Source organism: Talpa europaea, assembly GCF_964194135.1.
Source record: "Talpa europaea genome assembly, chromosome: 5".
Lineage (NCBI taxonomy): Eukaryota > Metazoa > Chordata > Mammalia > Eulipotyphla > Talpidae > Talpa > Talpa europaea.
This window is the reverse complement of record NC_140071.1, coordinates 112,932,168-112,945,659: the sequence shown is the minus strand read 5'-3', so window position 1 is coordinate 112,945,659 and position 13,492 is coordinate 112,932,168. Positions and strand designations below refer to the sequence as shown.

General features: G+C 35.9%; 1 protein-coding gene across 5 annotated transcripts in view; it reads left to right on the top strand.

Annotated features, from left to right (window-relative positions):
• Positions 1-3,207: 3,207 nt before the first annotated feature.
• Positions 3,208-13,492, top strand: part of EXOC1 (exocyst complex component 1) — a gene marked incomplete at both ends in the record, with an annotated part of 43,686 nt that continues 33,401 nt past the window's right edge. For 3 of the 5 annotated variants that reach the window (XM_084233737.1, XM_084233734.1, XM_084233736.1), the window contains 4 exons: positions 3,208-3,331; positions 5,436-5,566; positions 9,449-9,608; positions 12,311-12,331. In XM_084233737.1, the coding sequence (XP_084089863.1) occupies positions 3,208-3,331; positions 5,436-5,566; positions 9,449-9,608; positions 12,311-12,331 (436 nt within the window). The remainder of the gene's footprint in view (positions 3,332-5,435; positions 5,567-9,448; positions 9,609-12,310; positions 12,332-13,492) is intronic. The other 2 variants (XM_084233738.1, XM_084233735.1) reach the window with 1 other exon arrangement.

Below are 13,492 nucleotides of genomic sequence, written 5' to 3'. Positions count from 1 at the left end.
ACCAAATCCCCAAGGCCCCAGTCAGACTCCACGGGAAAGGCGCCCGCTCCTCCTTTACACACCCCTCCCGCGAGGACTGGCCAGACCTCGCCAGGCCCATTGGGCGGAGCCCCGCCCCCTCCGCGTGTATTGGTCGCTGCCTTTTTCCCACCGCCTCCCCGCCCTTCTTTGCGGGGTCACTTCCGGCATGGAGCCTTGTCACGTGCCCGGATATGGGAAGTGGTGGCGGAACGGTCGCTTCCCGTTTACGGTTCCATTAAGGGGACGCAGCTTAGTAGCGGTGGCCGTCCCAGCCCCACCCGTTCTCCGTCTTAGAGGACCCGCCTCGGCACAGCCGGGCTCGGTCCGGCCTTGCGGGTAAGCGATGGGCCGCGGCTGCCCAGTAGTCCTGGCGGCGGCGGACCGGCGGGCGCCAGGTTCTGACGTGCAGCCTCGACGGCCCTGCTGCCCTGCGCCCGGCTTGGTGCCTCTCCGCCCGCCGTCAGGCCCCGTCCCCTTCCCCGCCGGTCTGGCTAAAGCACAGATTCCGGCGGGAGCATCTCCCGCCCCTTGGCCGCCCTGGGGGCTGCGGGGCCACCTTCACAGGTCCGTTTTCAGTTCCGCGGTGGGAGCCAGATTTCGTTTGTGCAAACCAGCCTTAAGGCGTTTTTGTTCTTTGATGTGGACCAGGACAGGAAGACGGGACAGCGTTTTGCCTTTTATTTTCCAAATCCCCATTTTTTTCTTAACCTCTGAAGTCCCTGTTTGCGTGCCCCGCTGTCTCTTCTGGAGGACAGTGCTCCATGCGTTAAGACGTCTCGATGTAGATACGGGGCTCAGTCCACACGGGGACTGACATTGACAGGCTATTTGTCACGCAGTGTGATGGCCCGGCTGAATGAATTTAAGGAAACAAGAACTAACACTGGGAAGCAGTGGCTCACAGGCTCAGGAACTGGGTCAGAAATGGGTTCTTAAACCTAGAATATAGTTTTAAAGGACCTCTAGTGACTTGTTCACTGACTTAATAGAGAAGCACTGTAAAGACGGGAGAATTAATCACTGCATCCTTGGAATGCAAATGCAGAATGTAAATGCCCTTTCTGTCTTTATGAACATAGTCTGTCATACTCAGCACAGTAACCTGGACCATAGTGCTGCACACTCAGTAGGCATCAATATTTGCGGAGTGAATGAGAGTCATAGTGTTTTTCCTCATGCCTTACTCCTTTATGAGGTATGCCCTGTCCTCTTTTTTTTTTTTTTTTTAAATACCACCTAACATTCACCGTGTTTGCATTTGACTACTGTGTGGTAAAGGTTGGACACTATTTATTTGACTTTTTGATTCATTTTACTTTTCAGTTCAGGTTACTTCAGGAGGTTATGTTGAGTTCCTACTAATACTAAGAACACAATACAGAGCATCTTTCTCTCTGTCTCTCCTGTCACTGTCTCTCTGCCCTCCCCTACCCCCACTCCCAGGGGAGTTCTTGAGATCCAGGAGCTTGTGATCAGGCAGGAAGTGCTTGACTTTTTAGTAAATGCAGTAAGTGCTGTAGCAACTGAGAGGAGACATCAATTTTGATTAAGGTTTTTATTGATTCCATATAAACCATGACGTGTAATCACAGTTTGGATGGGGAGAGGATGATAATCCCTACATGGAAAAGCATCTAAGCAAAGATTTAACTCCCAGAAAAAATAAGAGGGCTTGGAGTGGAAGGTTTGTGTTTGGGAACGTTTGAAAATATTGAATAACAGTGTTTTGTGATGAAAACTATATTTTAATATGTATCAAGGGATTGGGGATTGTGGAAGTTTGCAAAGAGATAGCCAGATACTTTAATGTTAGATAGATATAGTTGTGAACCTGGGTTAGTGTTTTGGTATGAGAAATAAGAAAGACAGAATAAATTATGTATAGATGAGAAATTAGCAGAATATGATAGCAGATCTCCTATATACAAAGATAGAGATTTTGAACATGGACGTACAGATATGAGAGTTGGAAAGGGAGAATCTTAGGGGAACTAGTGGTGTTATTTGGTGCTATCATTTTCATTAATTTATTAAATGTTTGCTGTGTCTTTACCAAGGAATACAAAGATGAATAAGACATGGTCCTTGCCTGAAAAGAACTACATTTAAAGGGGTGGGGAGGTTGAGAGGAAGAATATAACTGGCTAGAAAAATATGCCTATAAGTGTTATGTTAGCTGAGTAGAAGGAAAATGTTGGAGAAGTAGAAAAGTATTTAACTTTTTTTGTACATGTGTGACTGCTTCAAAGAAGAGGTGAGATCTTGGTAGGATCTTGAGGAATGAGTTGGAATTTCCCAGGGAGAAAAGAATTCCAGGAAGTGGAAATTGCAAGAACAAAAGCCCAGAGATGCAAAGTAAACTGGCCAGAATCCAGTGTGTCTTGAGCATAAGATGGAGCAGAATTTATAACACAATACCAAGACCCTAGAACATATCAAGGGATCGGTAACATGAACATTTTGTGTTGGGTAGAATAGAAGTTCGGATGAGTGGAGAGTAGAGAGATGGAGAAAATAGCAAATGGGGAGAATTGTACTTATGGCTTCTATGTTTTCTGCAGGGTAGAAGGTGATCATTTGCATAGAGGGAGGAGGCTGGCCCTACATTTGGGTGCTAAAGGGGAGAAGTAAGGGCTTGCAGCAACACTGATGGGGAAAAAGAGAAGGAATCATTAAAGAAATTGTTAAACTTTTGATCAACATAAAAGTTTGGATTTAGTGTTTGGTTTTGTTGTTATTAAATATTTATTTATGCATACAAGAACCGACGTACAGGCCAGAGGTGTGGTGGGGAGGTGAGAGGATTCACCAGAGACAGATTGGGGAACAGAACAGGCAGATTAACTGAAATATGCTGTGGAGGGGAGCAGCGGGCAAGTTAGGAGAGGTCTGCTGCACCATGTGGGTAGCTCCCTGGCTGGGGATGGAACTCATGCTGCAGAGGCTGCAGATAGTATTTGTAATGAAGCAGTGAACGTGGACATGGGGCCTTTTTAAGTGGCATATGATAGGTTGCCCAAGAGAAGTGGAGAGAAAAATACTTTATAGAGATTGATAAACTGGTGAACTAGTCCTGTTAGCCATAAATAAGGTCATTTTTAAAATCATAAGTTGAATAATATAAGATAGACTCATTCTAAGAATGCACCTCTTACCTGTATTTCTGAATTTTTTAGCTGAGTAAAGATGACAGCTATCAAGCATGCACTACAAAGAGACATTTTTACACCCAATGATGAGCGCTTGCTGAGTATTGTCAATGTCTGCAAAGCAGGAAAAAAGAAAAAAAACTGTTTTTTGTGTGCCACAGGTGGGTATCTAGTAAGAAAAAGTTCTCAAATTCCCTATGAGGACATTGTGTTCCTTATGTGGACATGTTTTCAACTCTTTTTGGTAAATAAATACCAAGGGGCACAGTTGCTGAATCATATAATAAGAGTATGTTTAGTTTTATAAGAAATTGCCAAACTATCTTCCAAAGTGACTGTGCCATTTTACATTCCCATCAGCAATGTATAAGAGTTCCTGCTGCTCCATTTGGGGTGTCAGTGTTCTGGAATTTCCCTATACTAACAGGTTTTTGTTTTATTTTGCCTTTCCCTGATAGCACATGATAATGAGTGTCATTTCATACGCTTAGTTGCCATCTGCATGTATTTTAGTGAGGAATCTGTTAAGGCCTCTGGCTCATTTTTAAATCTGGTTTCTTGTTTTCTTATTGTTGAATTTTAAGAGTTTTTTTTTAATATATTCTGGATATAGTTCTTTATCAGATGTATCTTTGGAAAATATTTTGTCCTCATCTGTGGGTTGTCTTATAATTCTTTTGATACTGTCTTACTCAAAGCAGGACGTTTAAATTTTAATGAATGTTAATATACTTTTACAATTATTTATTGTTAGAATCTAGACATACAGTTGTTTTTTATATCAATTTCTTTATTAGTCTTGCTGAATCTATTACAATTACCTATAGACTCTGTAAGTAGTGATGTTTTCTTCCTTTATAGCCTTTATACATTTTATTTATTTTTGTTACTTTAGTCTGCTGGTTAGGACCATCAATAGTTTTGGATCTCATAGGAATGACTTCACCTTTTAGTATGACAGTTACTCCAAGGTTTTTTTTTGTGTTTTTTTTTTTTTTTTTTGGTAGCTATCCTTTACAAGGCTAAGGAAGTTCCCTTCATTCCTACTGTCTTACCTTTTTTCCTTCTTTTTTTATCAAGAGTGGATGCTAAATTTTATCTTTTTTCCAAATCATTAGGATTATCATATACTTTTCTCCTTTAATTTGTTAGTGTGTTGAATAATTACACTTGGTTTGTCAAATACAAATTAACATCCTGGAATAAGCTCATGTACCTCATGTCAGCACATATTATTTTATGTACCACTACAAATATGCTATGGTACTGCATCAGTTTTCAAACTTCTCCTGATTTTAGGGGTTTTTAAGTGTGAAAAGAAATGTACATCTTGGAATTGAAGAATTGAAATATTGTCTTTGTGTATATCCTTGCATTAAGTTTGTCAATATAGTATTTAAGATTTTTCATCCATGTTCTTTATCTTTAGTTCAAGGTCCTGTAATTTTCTTTTTCACATGATCTTTGTCTGACTTTATAACCAAAGTTATAAAGTAGTTGGGAATGTTCATTTGTTTTTGTACCCTGGAATAGTTGTGTATATTTGGCACTTTTCATTCCTTGAAAAGCTTGGCAAAAGATACCAATAAAATTGTTTGACTAGTTTTGGAGATGGGGAGGAGTTTTTTACTTAGCGACACATTTCTTTAATGTTTATAGGAACTTTCCATATTTTCTATTACTTTTTTTTTTAGAAATTCAGCCATTTTATCTGAGTTTTCAAAGGTATTGGCATTCACTTCAGTCCATCTGTATTCTGCCTCCAGAGTAATTTTTTAAAAACTGAAAATTAGGGCATGTCATTTCCCTAGTGAAAAATCCTCTTAGAGCATTTCCATAACTTCAAATAAAGGTTCTTTATGATCTGACCTTCTATCTTTTTTAGTAATTTCATTTCCATCCACTTTATTACATGTATAATTTATCTTGAACTACTTAACTATTTTTCTCTGATGTGGTGTTATGCTTTTCCAAACCCCTCTGGCTATACATTTGTCATTCATCTTTTAGACCTCTCTTTATCTTACTGTTCCTTTAAAACTGGTCTGAAACTTTTACTTTTCAAGAAATCTGCCTACTACCCTCTAGTATGATTTAGGTGCTCCTATTAGTATTCTGTACATTCCTCAGTTATAGTATGTGTTATAAAATACAGCTCTGTTTTGGTATCACATAAAGCCACCTGACAGCTATATTTGCAATAAGTGAAAGAATAAAGAATGAGTGAATAATATTTCTAATGAAATTGTATGTTTTGCTCCACAGTGACTACTGAACGCCCTGTGCAGGTGAAGGTGGTTAAAGTCAAAAAATCTGATAAAGGAGATTTCTACAAAAGACAGATTGCATGGGCTCTTCGAGATCTTGCTGTGGTAGATGCTAAGGATGCCATTAAAGTATGTTTTTCATAGTTATTTGACCTGTGCTCAGAAAGTGTCTTTCATTTTATAACATAGTATTATGCCTTCTAAGGTAATCTAAACTTGTTTTGTGATCTACTGGTCCACCAACTAACCAAGAATTAGTTTAAAAATGTATTATCCAATCTTTCATTTTCCCATTCTCCACTCTCAGACTATTAAAAATTAGTATATATGTATATATACTTGATTATTGATTTTGCTTTTTGTGGACTACAGTTATGTTTGTACATAAGCTACATAAACTAGAGCAAAATAACCAGGATTATATACACACACACACACACTCTCTTATATGTATATTCTACACATATAAATTTATGGATTATATATAAATTTATATATAAATTTATATTATATATAAATTTAGTATGAATTTTTTTTTAATTATACAATTTTAATAACCACCTTTTTTTTTTAAAGATTTATTTATTTATTTATACAAGCACTGGGTATAGTCAGAAGCATGGGAGGGTGAGAGGATTCACCAGAGCCAGAGCGGGGAGCAGAGCAGGCAGAAGGACCGAAGTACACTGCTGAGGGGAGCAGCGGGCAGCAGGAGAGGTCTGTGAGCCATGTGGGACCCTCACCCAGCGGCCGCGGATCAAACCGGCGCTGCAGAGGCTGTGGGCAGCTTCTCAACCCAGTGCTCAACCGCTGCGCCACCGGGGAGGCCCTAGTATGAATTTTAAAGTGGTGTGTTATGTGAGTGGTTTTTTAAAAAAAATCATTGATTTGGTAAAACCTAGTTGAGAATCTTGTTTATACTATAACCAAAGTGAGTCTTCCTTAGCTCTCACAGTTTAATGTAGGCAACCAGGCTGACCTTTTGAGGCCATAGTTTGATGACTCAAGTAAAGGAAGTGATAGTAAATTACCCCCCTTAATTTAAGAAATATAAATAACAAGAGATAAGAATGTAAATCTTACACCTTTCACTTAACCTATACTCAAAGCACAAAAAGGTTGGATATGATACTGCTAAAGAACTACCCTTATTCCTGATAATTTAAGGCTTTTCACAGTAATACCTTGTTTTCAAAGGTATCAGGTAGCACTCGTCTGGTTAAATTAAGTGCCTCCTCCTCCTCCTCTTAATTCTGTTCTTCATCTTCCTTTGCAGCCCAAAACACATCCAGAATTCTAGGAACTGTTCCCATGTGTACTACTGGGGGGACGAATAGCAAGATTTACATTTATGTAGTGATAGGTATACTTTGTAGAGCAATCTAGTGAAATAAGAGTCTGTCTTTACCCTTAACCTGGTGCAAACCTCTGAGGAGCTAAAAGCTGGAGAAAAATGACAAGTAGTTAAGTCAGATGTCATTTTTTAAATGAAGGAAACAAAAACTTTAGGAGAATCCTGCTTATCTATAGAATTCAGATTTCTTCCAGGTACAGAGCTGTCTTTTGGTATTTTAGACAAACTGTGTTTTTGCTTTATCCCTAAAGAAATTTGGAGAGTGGAACAGGATTTGATGGGTGCTTTGAGTGTGTGTGTTATTTGGAAAGAATATGGGATTTTTTTTAACACTTACTAAATTAGTAATTCCCGTTACCAAAAAGGAAAGTTCAAGAGTAGACACCTTTTTGGTAGATATGTGTTTAAGAGACAGGACTTTAAGGACTTTTTGGAAATGCATCTTTATTAAAAAGCCTTTTCCTCCTCAATAGTTTTGCACTTCATAACCCCATTGACTTTGCATAATTCACTAATGGTTACAGAATGCTTACTTGAATGATTTCTTACAGCTAACTTTGCTTTGTTGCTGATTTGCTTAATGGACTTTGTTTTGTTGTTGTTGTTTTTTCCTTCATTTTATGTAGACACCCTTGGGTGAGTACACTATATATGGATATAAAACATAAAATTTTTATAAGTAACCTAACATTAGCCATTTAGTATCACACATTGATTTGTGTAAGTGTTGCCACTGGAGCACTCAACTTCTTTTATGGCATTATGGGAAATATTCCCAGGGAAGAGATCATTTCCCATCAAGATTCTTATTAGTTGCCAATACTCTTAGATTTTTTTGTAAGTAATAATGCAATTACCTTTTCATTGTAAATGAGACTTTTTCATCTTTTGACACATCAGTTCTGCCTATTGAGCTATAAATTAAACTAATTAGTAGTTCCAGGCTACTGTAATACTATATTGTACCAAAGATCAAGTCCTGATCCCTAAATTACCCCTGCCCTTCATAGTAAAAGTCTGATATAACATCCCTTTCTTTTAAGGCCTATATCAATACATTTTGTTGTCCTCAACACTTTAACCCAACATATTATTAGTCTTCTATTATTTATTGTATATATATTATATATTACAATGCATATATGTATATATAAGATATATTACATATAATAACGTAATGTTTATTTTATCCACATTAAGAACATTTGATCCTCAAAAAAGATAAATTCATGCCCTTTGTGGCAACAGGGATGGAGCTTGAAAGGATAATGTTAAGCAAAACAATCAGAAGGAGAAAAAATACTGGATGGTATCACTAGTATGTGGAATATAAAGTAACTAAATAGTCAGATAAAGACAAGCTGAAAAACTAACCTTAGATAACTAACTGTAGGACTGAGGCACAAAGGGGAGGGGTTGAGTCAGGGAAAGAACAGGTAGGGAGGTGGGCATAATGGTCTGTGGTGGTGGAATATGGCTGAGTTGGTAGTGGGTTCACTATGATGGTAGTACTTGATGGGGATACCCCTATGCTACCTCAGCTAAAAGTAAATATTTTTTAAAAAACATTTGATCATATTTTTCCTCAAATGTGATAGAAAGTATCCATTTATATGTATTTATCCATTATGTAATAATCAAGTCATTCTACTCAAGGGAGAATTACTAGCTTGGCATGAAATTATTACTAAGAAGTATGTGGAGAGCATACTGCAGTTCTTTTACATCTTTTTCATTTGAAAAAACTTTTAAGGACCTCAGTATTATTATTATTTTTTAAGATTTTATTTATTTATTTATTTATTTATTTATGTACACAAGAGCTGAGGTACAGCCCAGAGATGTGAGGGGTGAGAGGACTCACCAGAGACAGAGTGAGGAACAGAACGGGCAGATCAACTGAAAATACACTGCTGAGGAGAGAGTGGGCGAGACAGGAGAGGTCCTCTGCGCCGTGTGGGTTGCTCCCTGGCCGCTGGGGATCTAATTCATGCTGCAGAGGCTGCAGACTCATAGTGCTGCGCTTAACCCCCTGTGCCACCAGGGAGGCCCCCTCAGTATTATTTTTACTTTTGTAATACCCTTAATCATTCTGAATTTTCAAAATTGAAACTAGGAGCAGTCCCTGCTTTCACATTATTTGTTCTTGGAAACCACATCAGGGTATAGATTGTATTTTTTTCTCATATGTTATAATTAGAATATATACTCTTTATCATGAAGTTATTATCAACTTACTGTTATGAATAATAGTACATTATTAAAGAAGAGATATAACTCTAAAACCTTATAGGCAATTTAAACAGAAAAATTAGGTCCACATTCAATACTGGAGACCACTGTCAACTTACAGAGTAGGAAACTGATACATAAAGCCATTAAATAGATATCCTATATTTCCTCTCACAGAGTTAAGGGTATAGAAAGGAAATTACTAAATACTGTGTTTTTTTGTTTTTTTTTTTTATCTAGCGTCTTTTGCTAAGCAATCAAAGTTTTTACTATAAGTTGAATTCTTTGAATACATCTCTGCAAATAGAAATCTTTAATAGTGATTTTTCCAATAACAGTTTCAACTTCATTTTATTAAAATACAGTTTTCAGAATAATGAAAAGGATATGAGAAAAAACAGTATCTTTGTATATTTTTATTTCAGGAAAATCCAGAATTTGATTTACATTTTGAAAAAATATATAAATGGGTTGCCAGCAGTACAGCTGAAAAGAATACATTCATTTCATGTATTTGGAAATTAAATCAGCGATATCTCCGGAAGAAAATTGATTTTGTCAATGTTAGCTCACAGCTATTAGAAGGTAAAGTTAAATAAAAATGTATTTCTAAATGTTATGTATATAAATGTATACATAATGTATATAAATGTAATCAAGCGTTTCTATACGTGAATTTATAATTTGATATTATTCATAGTAATTAGAATACTGCATTATTTTTGTAAAGGAATTTAAAATACATTTTTCTTATTGCAGAAGTGATGCTTGTTCATTATCGAAAATCAATGTTAAATAAAAATCACCCGTAGACTTAATCCTTAGAGGTAACTAGTATAACATTTTGTTAAATCTTTTTCTAGTCTTTTATCTATGTATATTTAAATTTTTATGTAAAGAAATTTACATTCTGTTGCCTCACAGTTCACATAATATAGCATGAACATTTTCCATGTTATCAAATACTTCTTCTGTCTTTATTTTTAATGGTACCATAGTATTCCATTGTATGATATACCATAATTCATCATTTTTAATTTTCCAATCTTTGCTTATTTTAACCAACACTGAAACGAATATCCTTGTAGCTGTATTTTGTGCCAGTTATAGGTGTAAAGGTTAAGAACACAACTCTGGCTGAGTTCAAATCCTGTTTGTCACATAGTAACTATGAGGCCTTGAATAACTCCATGTTTTGGTTTTCTTTATCTCAGAAATAGAGATGATAATAGTACCTACCCTTTAGGGTTGTTGTGAGGGTTGAATTAATTAATGAATGTGATTAGAACAATGTTAAGTATATAGTGAGTACTCTTTAAATGTCAGCCATTATTATATTATCAGGGTAAAATCCTTACACATGAGGTTTTTAGGTATTTTTGATCTGTATTATGTATGTTATAAAATATTTTGTTGTTAGATAAAAATGTTAATGTTAATTATTGAAAATGTATGCTGAGGTTTTATTCTTTTGAAATATCTTTCATAAACATTGTAAGAAAATGATTCTGTATGCCGTGTGGATGCTATTTGTGTATATTCCTTATCTCAAAGAAAGCAGTTAAAATAACAATATGCAGGTGAGCAGGGTTAAAATTTAGTTTTACTGAGAAATAATTATTGCTCCTTATTATTGAGGAAAAAAACTTAAATTTGCTAAGTTATAAAAATATGCTACCAAGTTGAAACATTTTGACCTAAAAAATAACAGTTTCAGACACTTCAAGCTCTCATTTACTCATTGACTCTGTCCTCTCTATTTCGTTTTACTTGTTTCTTTTCTTTATGGCCATAGGTCTTTTTCTCTCTGTATTCTTTTCCAACACTTATTAACTGGTGAGCCCATTGTTGAACTCAGGCTTTAAGCTTGTACCTGGCAGAGGCAAATCACATCTGTCAGTACCTGTGTTCCTTCTGCCAGTGGGGATGGCTTTGTGTAGGAACCCTCAGTTGCCGTCTTAGCATCATATGGCCCTAAATCTGGACTACTGAGTATGTTAAAGGAATGACCTTTAAATTTGTAGTTATTTTTCATGCGTTGATTGGTGCTTTAATTTGCTTTGAGTGGTTTATATATTTTTACTATCTCAAGGTTGAATATTTTGACGAGTGAATGATTTGCAAACTTGCTGTTTAGTTTTTCAAATATTGTATTTTCAGTGCTTTCTTATTGCCTAAGATGTATTTTAAGCTAGTATATTTTACTAAACTTATAATATGGAAAAATACATCACCCTATCTGTGTTTACTTCATTAAGAAATATTGCCAAAATCAAAGGGATTATTGCTGTTTTTGAGAAAAATAAAATAATTGTTCAGGATATAAAGCAAAATTGTGGGCATCTTCATAAACAACATGAGCTAAGATCACTTTCTATAAGTCAGTAACTGTTGCTAAGGTTCAGTAGAGTTTAGAAAATAGCTTTTTTATATCTACAAACTTGTTTTAATGAAATATGAAATTATGGCCATTAAGACCTATTTATAAAAAATAATAAATGTCTCTATGCTTTGGGTGATTTAGAAAACAAATGAGAAATTACCACCATCTTTTAAGAGATCCAAGTGAGGCTGTTCGAAGTGAATGCTAGCAGTAACAGCGTCAGTGTTTTTTATTGGTAACAATTGAAGTTTCCTTCTAATAATTGGGGCTTCCCAATAGAATAAGGTTTTTAAAAGTAAACTTGTTTAGCAACTGAAGTAGAGTGAAGTTTTTGTTTGGCCTTTCATTTTTACTATTACAACCAAATGTTTAAGAAGTCTCTGATTTGAATCCTTAAAAGCCAGCTTGAACTGATATTTTGTGTGTTTTAAAATCACCTCAATCTTGTTCTTTCTAACAGTGTGTCATAACTAATCCACTGTGAAGGAATGTCTGGGTTAAGGTTTGGGGCCTTGAGTGAAAATATCTTATCTGGATTAAATGCATGAGTCACAACTCACCTAAAAATAATATCAAGGAAGTCACCTGTTTCCCAGTTTCCTTCTCCAAAGACTAGTCAGTACTGTTTCTTGAAAAGACTGAGAGAAAATAGAAAGATAACTGTATTTTTAGTAACTGTCAAGAAAGTGAATTTTAAAAAAAAATATGAACTGTGGAAATTTAACCTCTATGAATCTTTCCACTTTATACTTGATTTTGACATTGTCTTTTAGATCTTAATTTAGCATGAAGCTCAAATGAAATATGGGTAGTATTTTAAAATTATAAGCCTGTATACTTTTCTACCCAGCTAATATTCTTTGCTTACTTTCCTCTGCTTTTTTCATACCTTTTTACTCTCCAGAACTGCCTAAAGTTACTGAAGGTGCGTAACACCTTTTCTTCTTACTCTATTCCATATATTTTTATTACTTGCCATTGTTATGTACTGTCGGTTGCATTATTTTATGAATTGTGTACAGGGATAAGTTTTATGGCTACAAAATCCATATAGTAATAAAGTTAATTCATTATTGACTTCCAAAGAACTGTGTTGTGGATAAGAAAATACTTTGGAAGCAGTTATGATCATTTAAAATACTTGTTGATTTGCCCGCTAGAAGCTAATAGCTGTCACACATGACAGTTTAACATTTCCACAATGAACTAAAATGCACTTACTCAAGGGACTAGAAGCTAGGTGATACTTCTCGAAATAATTTGTATTTATACACTGTAATCTGTAATTGTCTGCGTCAAAGGTTTCAGTCCCCTTTTCTTTCTTCAGGGATGTTATCTACACCTGCCTAACTACCTTTTTTCTTTTTGAATTATTCTTTTTTTAATAAAGATTTATTTATTTATGCATACAAGAGCTGGGGTACAGGCCAGAGGTGCAGGGGGTGAGAGACAGAGTGGGGAACAGAACAGGCAGACTGACTGAAATACACTATTGAGGGGAGCAGTGGGCTAGTTAGGAGAGGTCTGCTGTGCCTTGTGGGTAGCTCCCTGGCCGGGGATCGAACTCGTGCTGCAGAGGCTGCGGACAGCTTCGCGTTCTAACCCCTTGCGCCACGAGGGAGGCCCATCTTTTTGAATTATTCTTAAGAATAAATCTTTTGTTGCTTTGAATTAGCTTTTTTTTTTTTTTTGGTTTGTTTTAGGATAAATTAACATGTCAAGTCATGCTAATTATAAAGATGCATTTTCATACAAAATAATGATAAAACATCAGTGTTTGTGATTTTAATCATGTTCCATTAAGTTTATGAAAATCGGTAACTTTATTTTGAAATTTAGTTAGGGGTTAAAATTTATTTTTTTATCATTTTATCTCTCCAAACGTCAAGCCTTATATGAAATCCCCACATGCTAAATGTATTCTCTCAAAGAACTGAACAGAAACTTTTATCAGAAAGTACCTCAGATTTGGCCTCTTGGTCTTTCATTATGAAGCATTCAATTTTTTCATTTCAAACAACCTAGTTTCTGTTTCTCTTACTATATAGCATTATTGAGAAAACTTCAATAGCTGATCTGTAGCAAT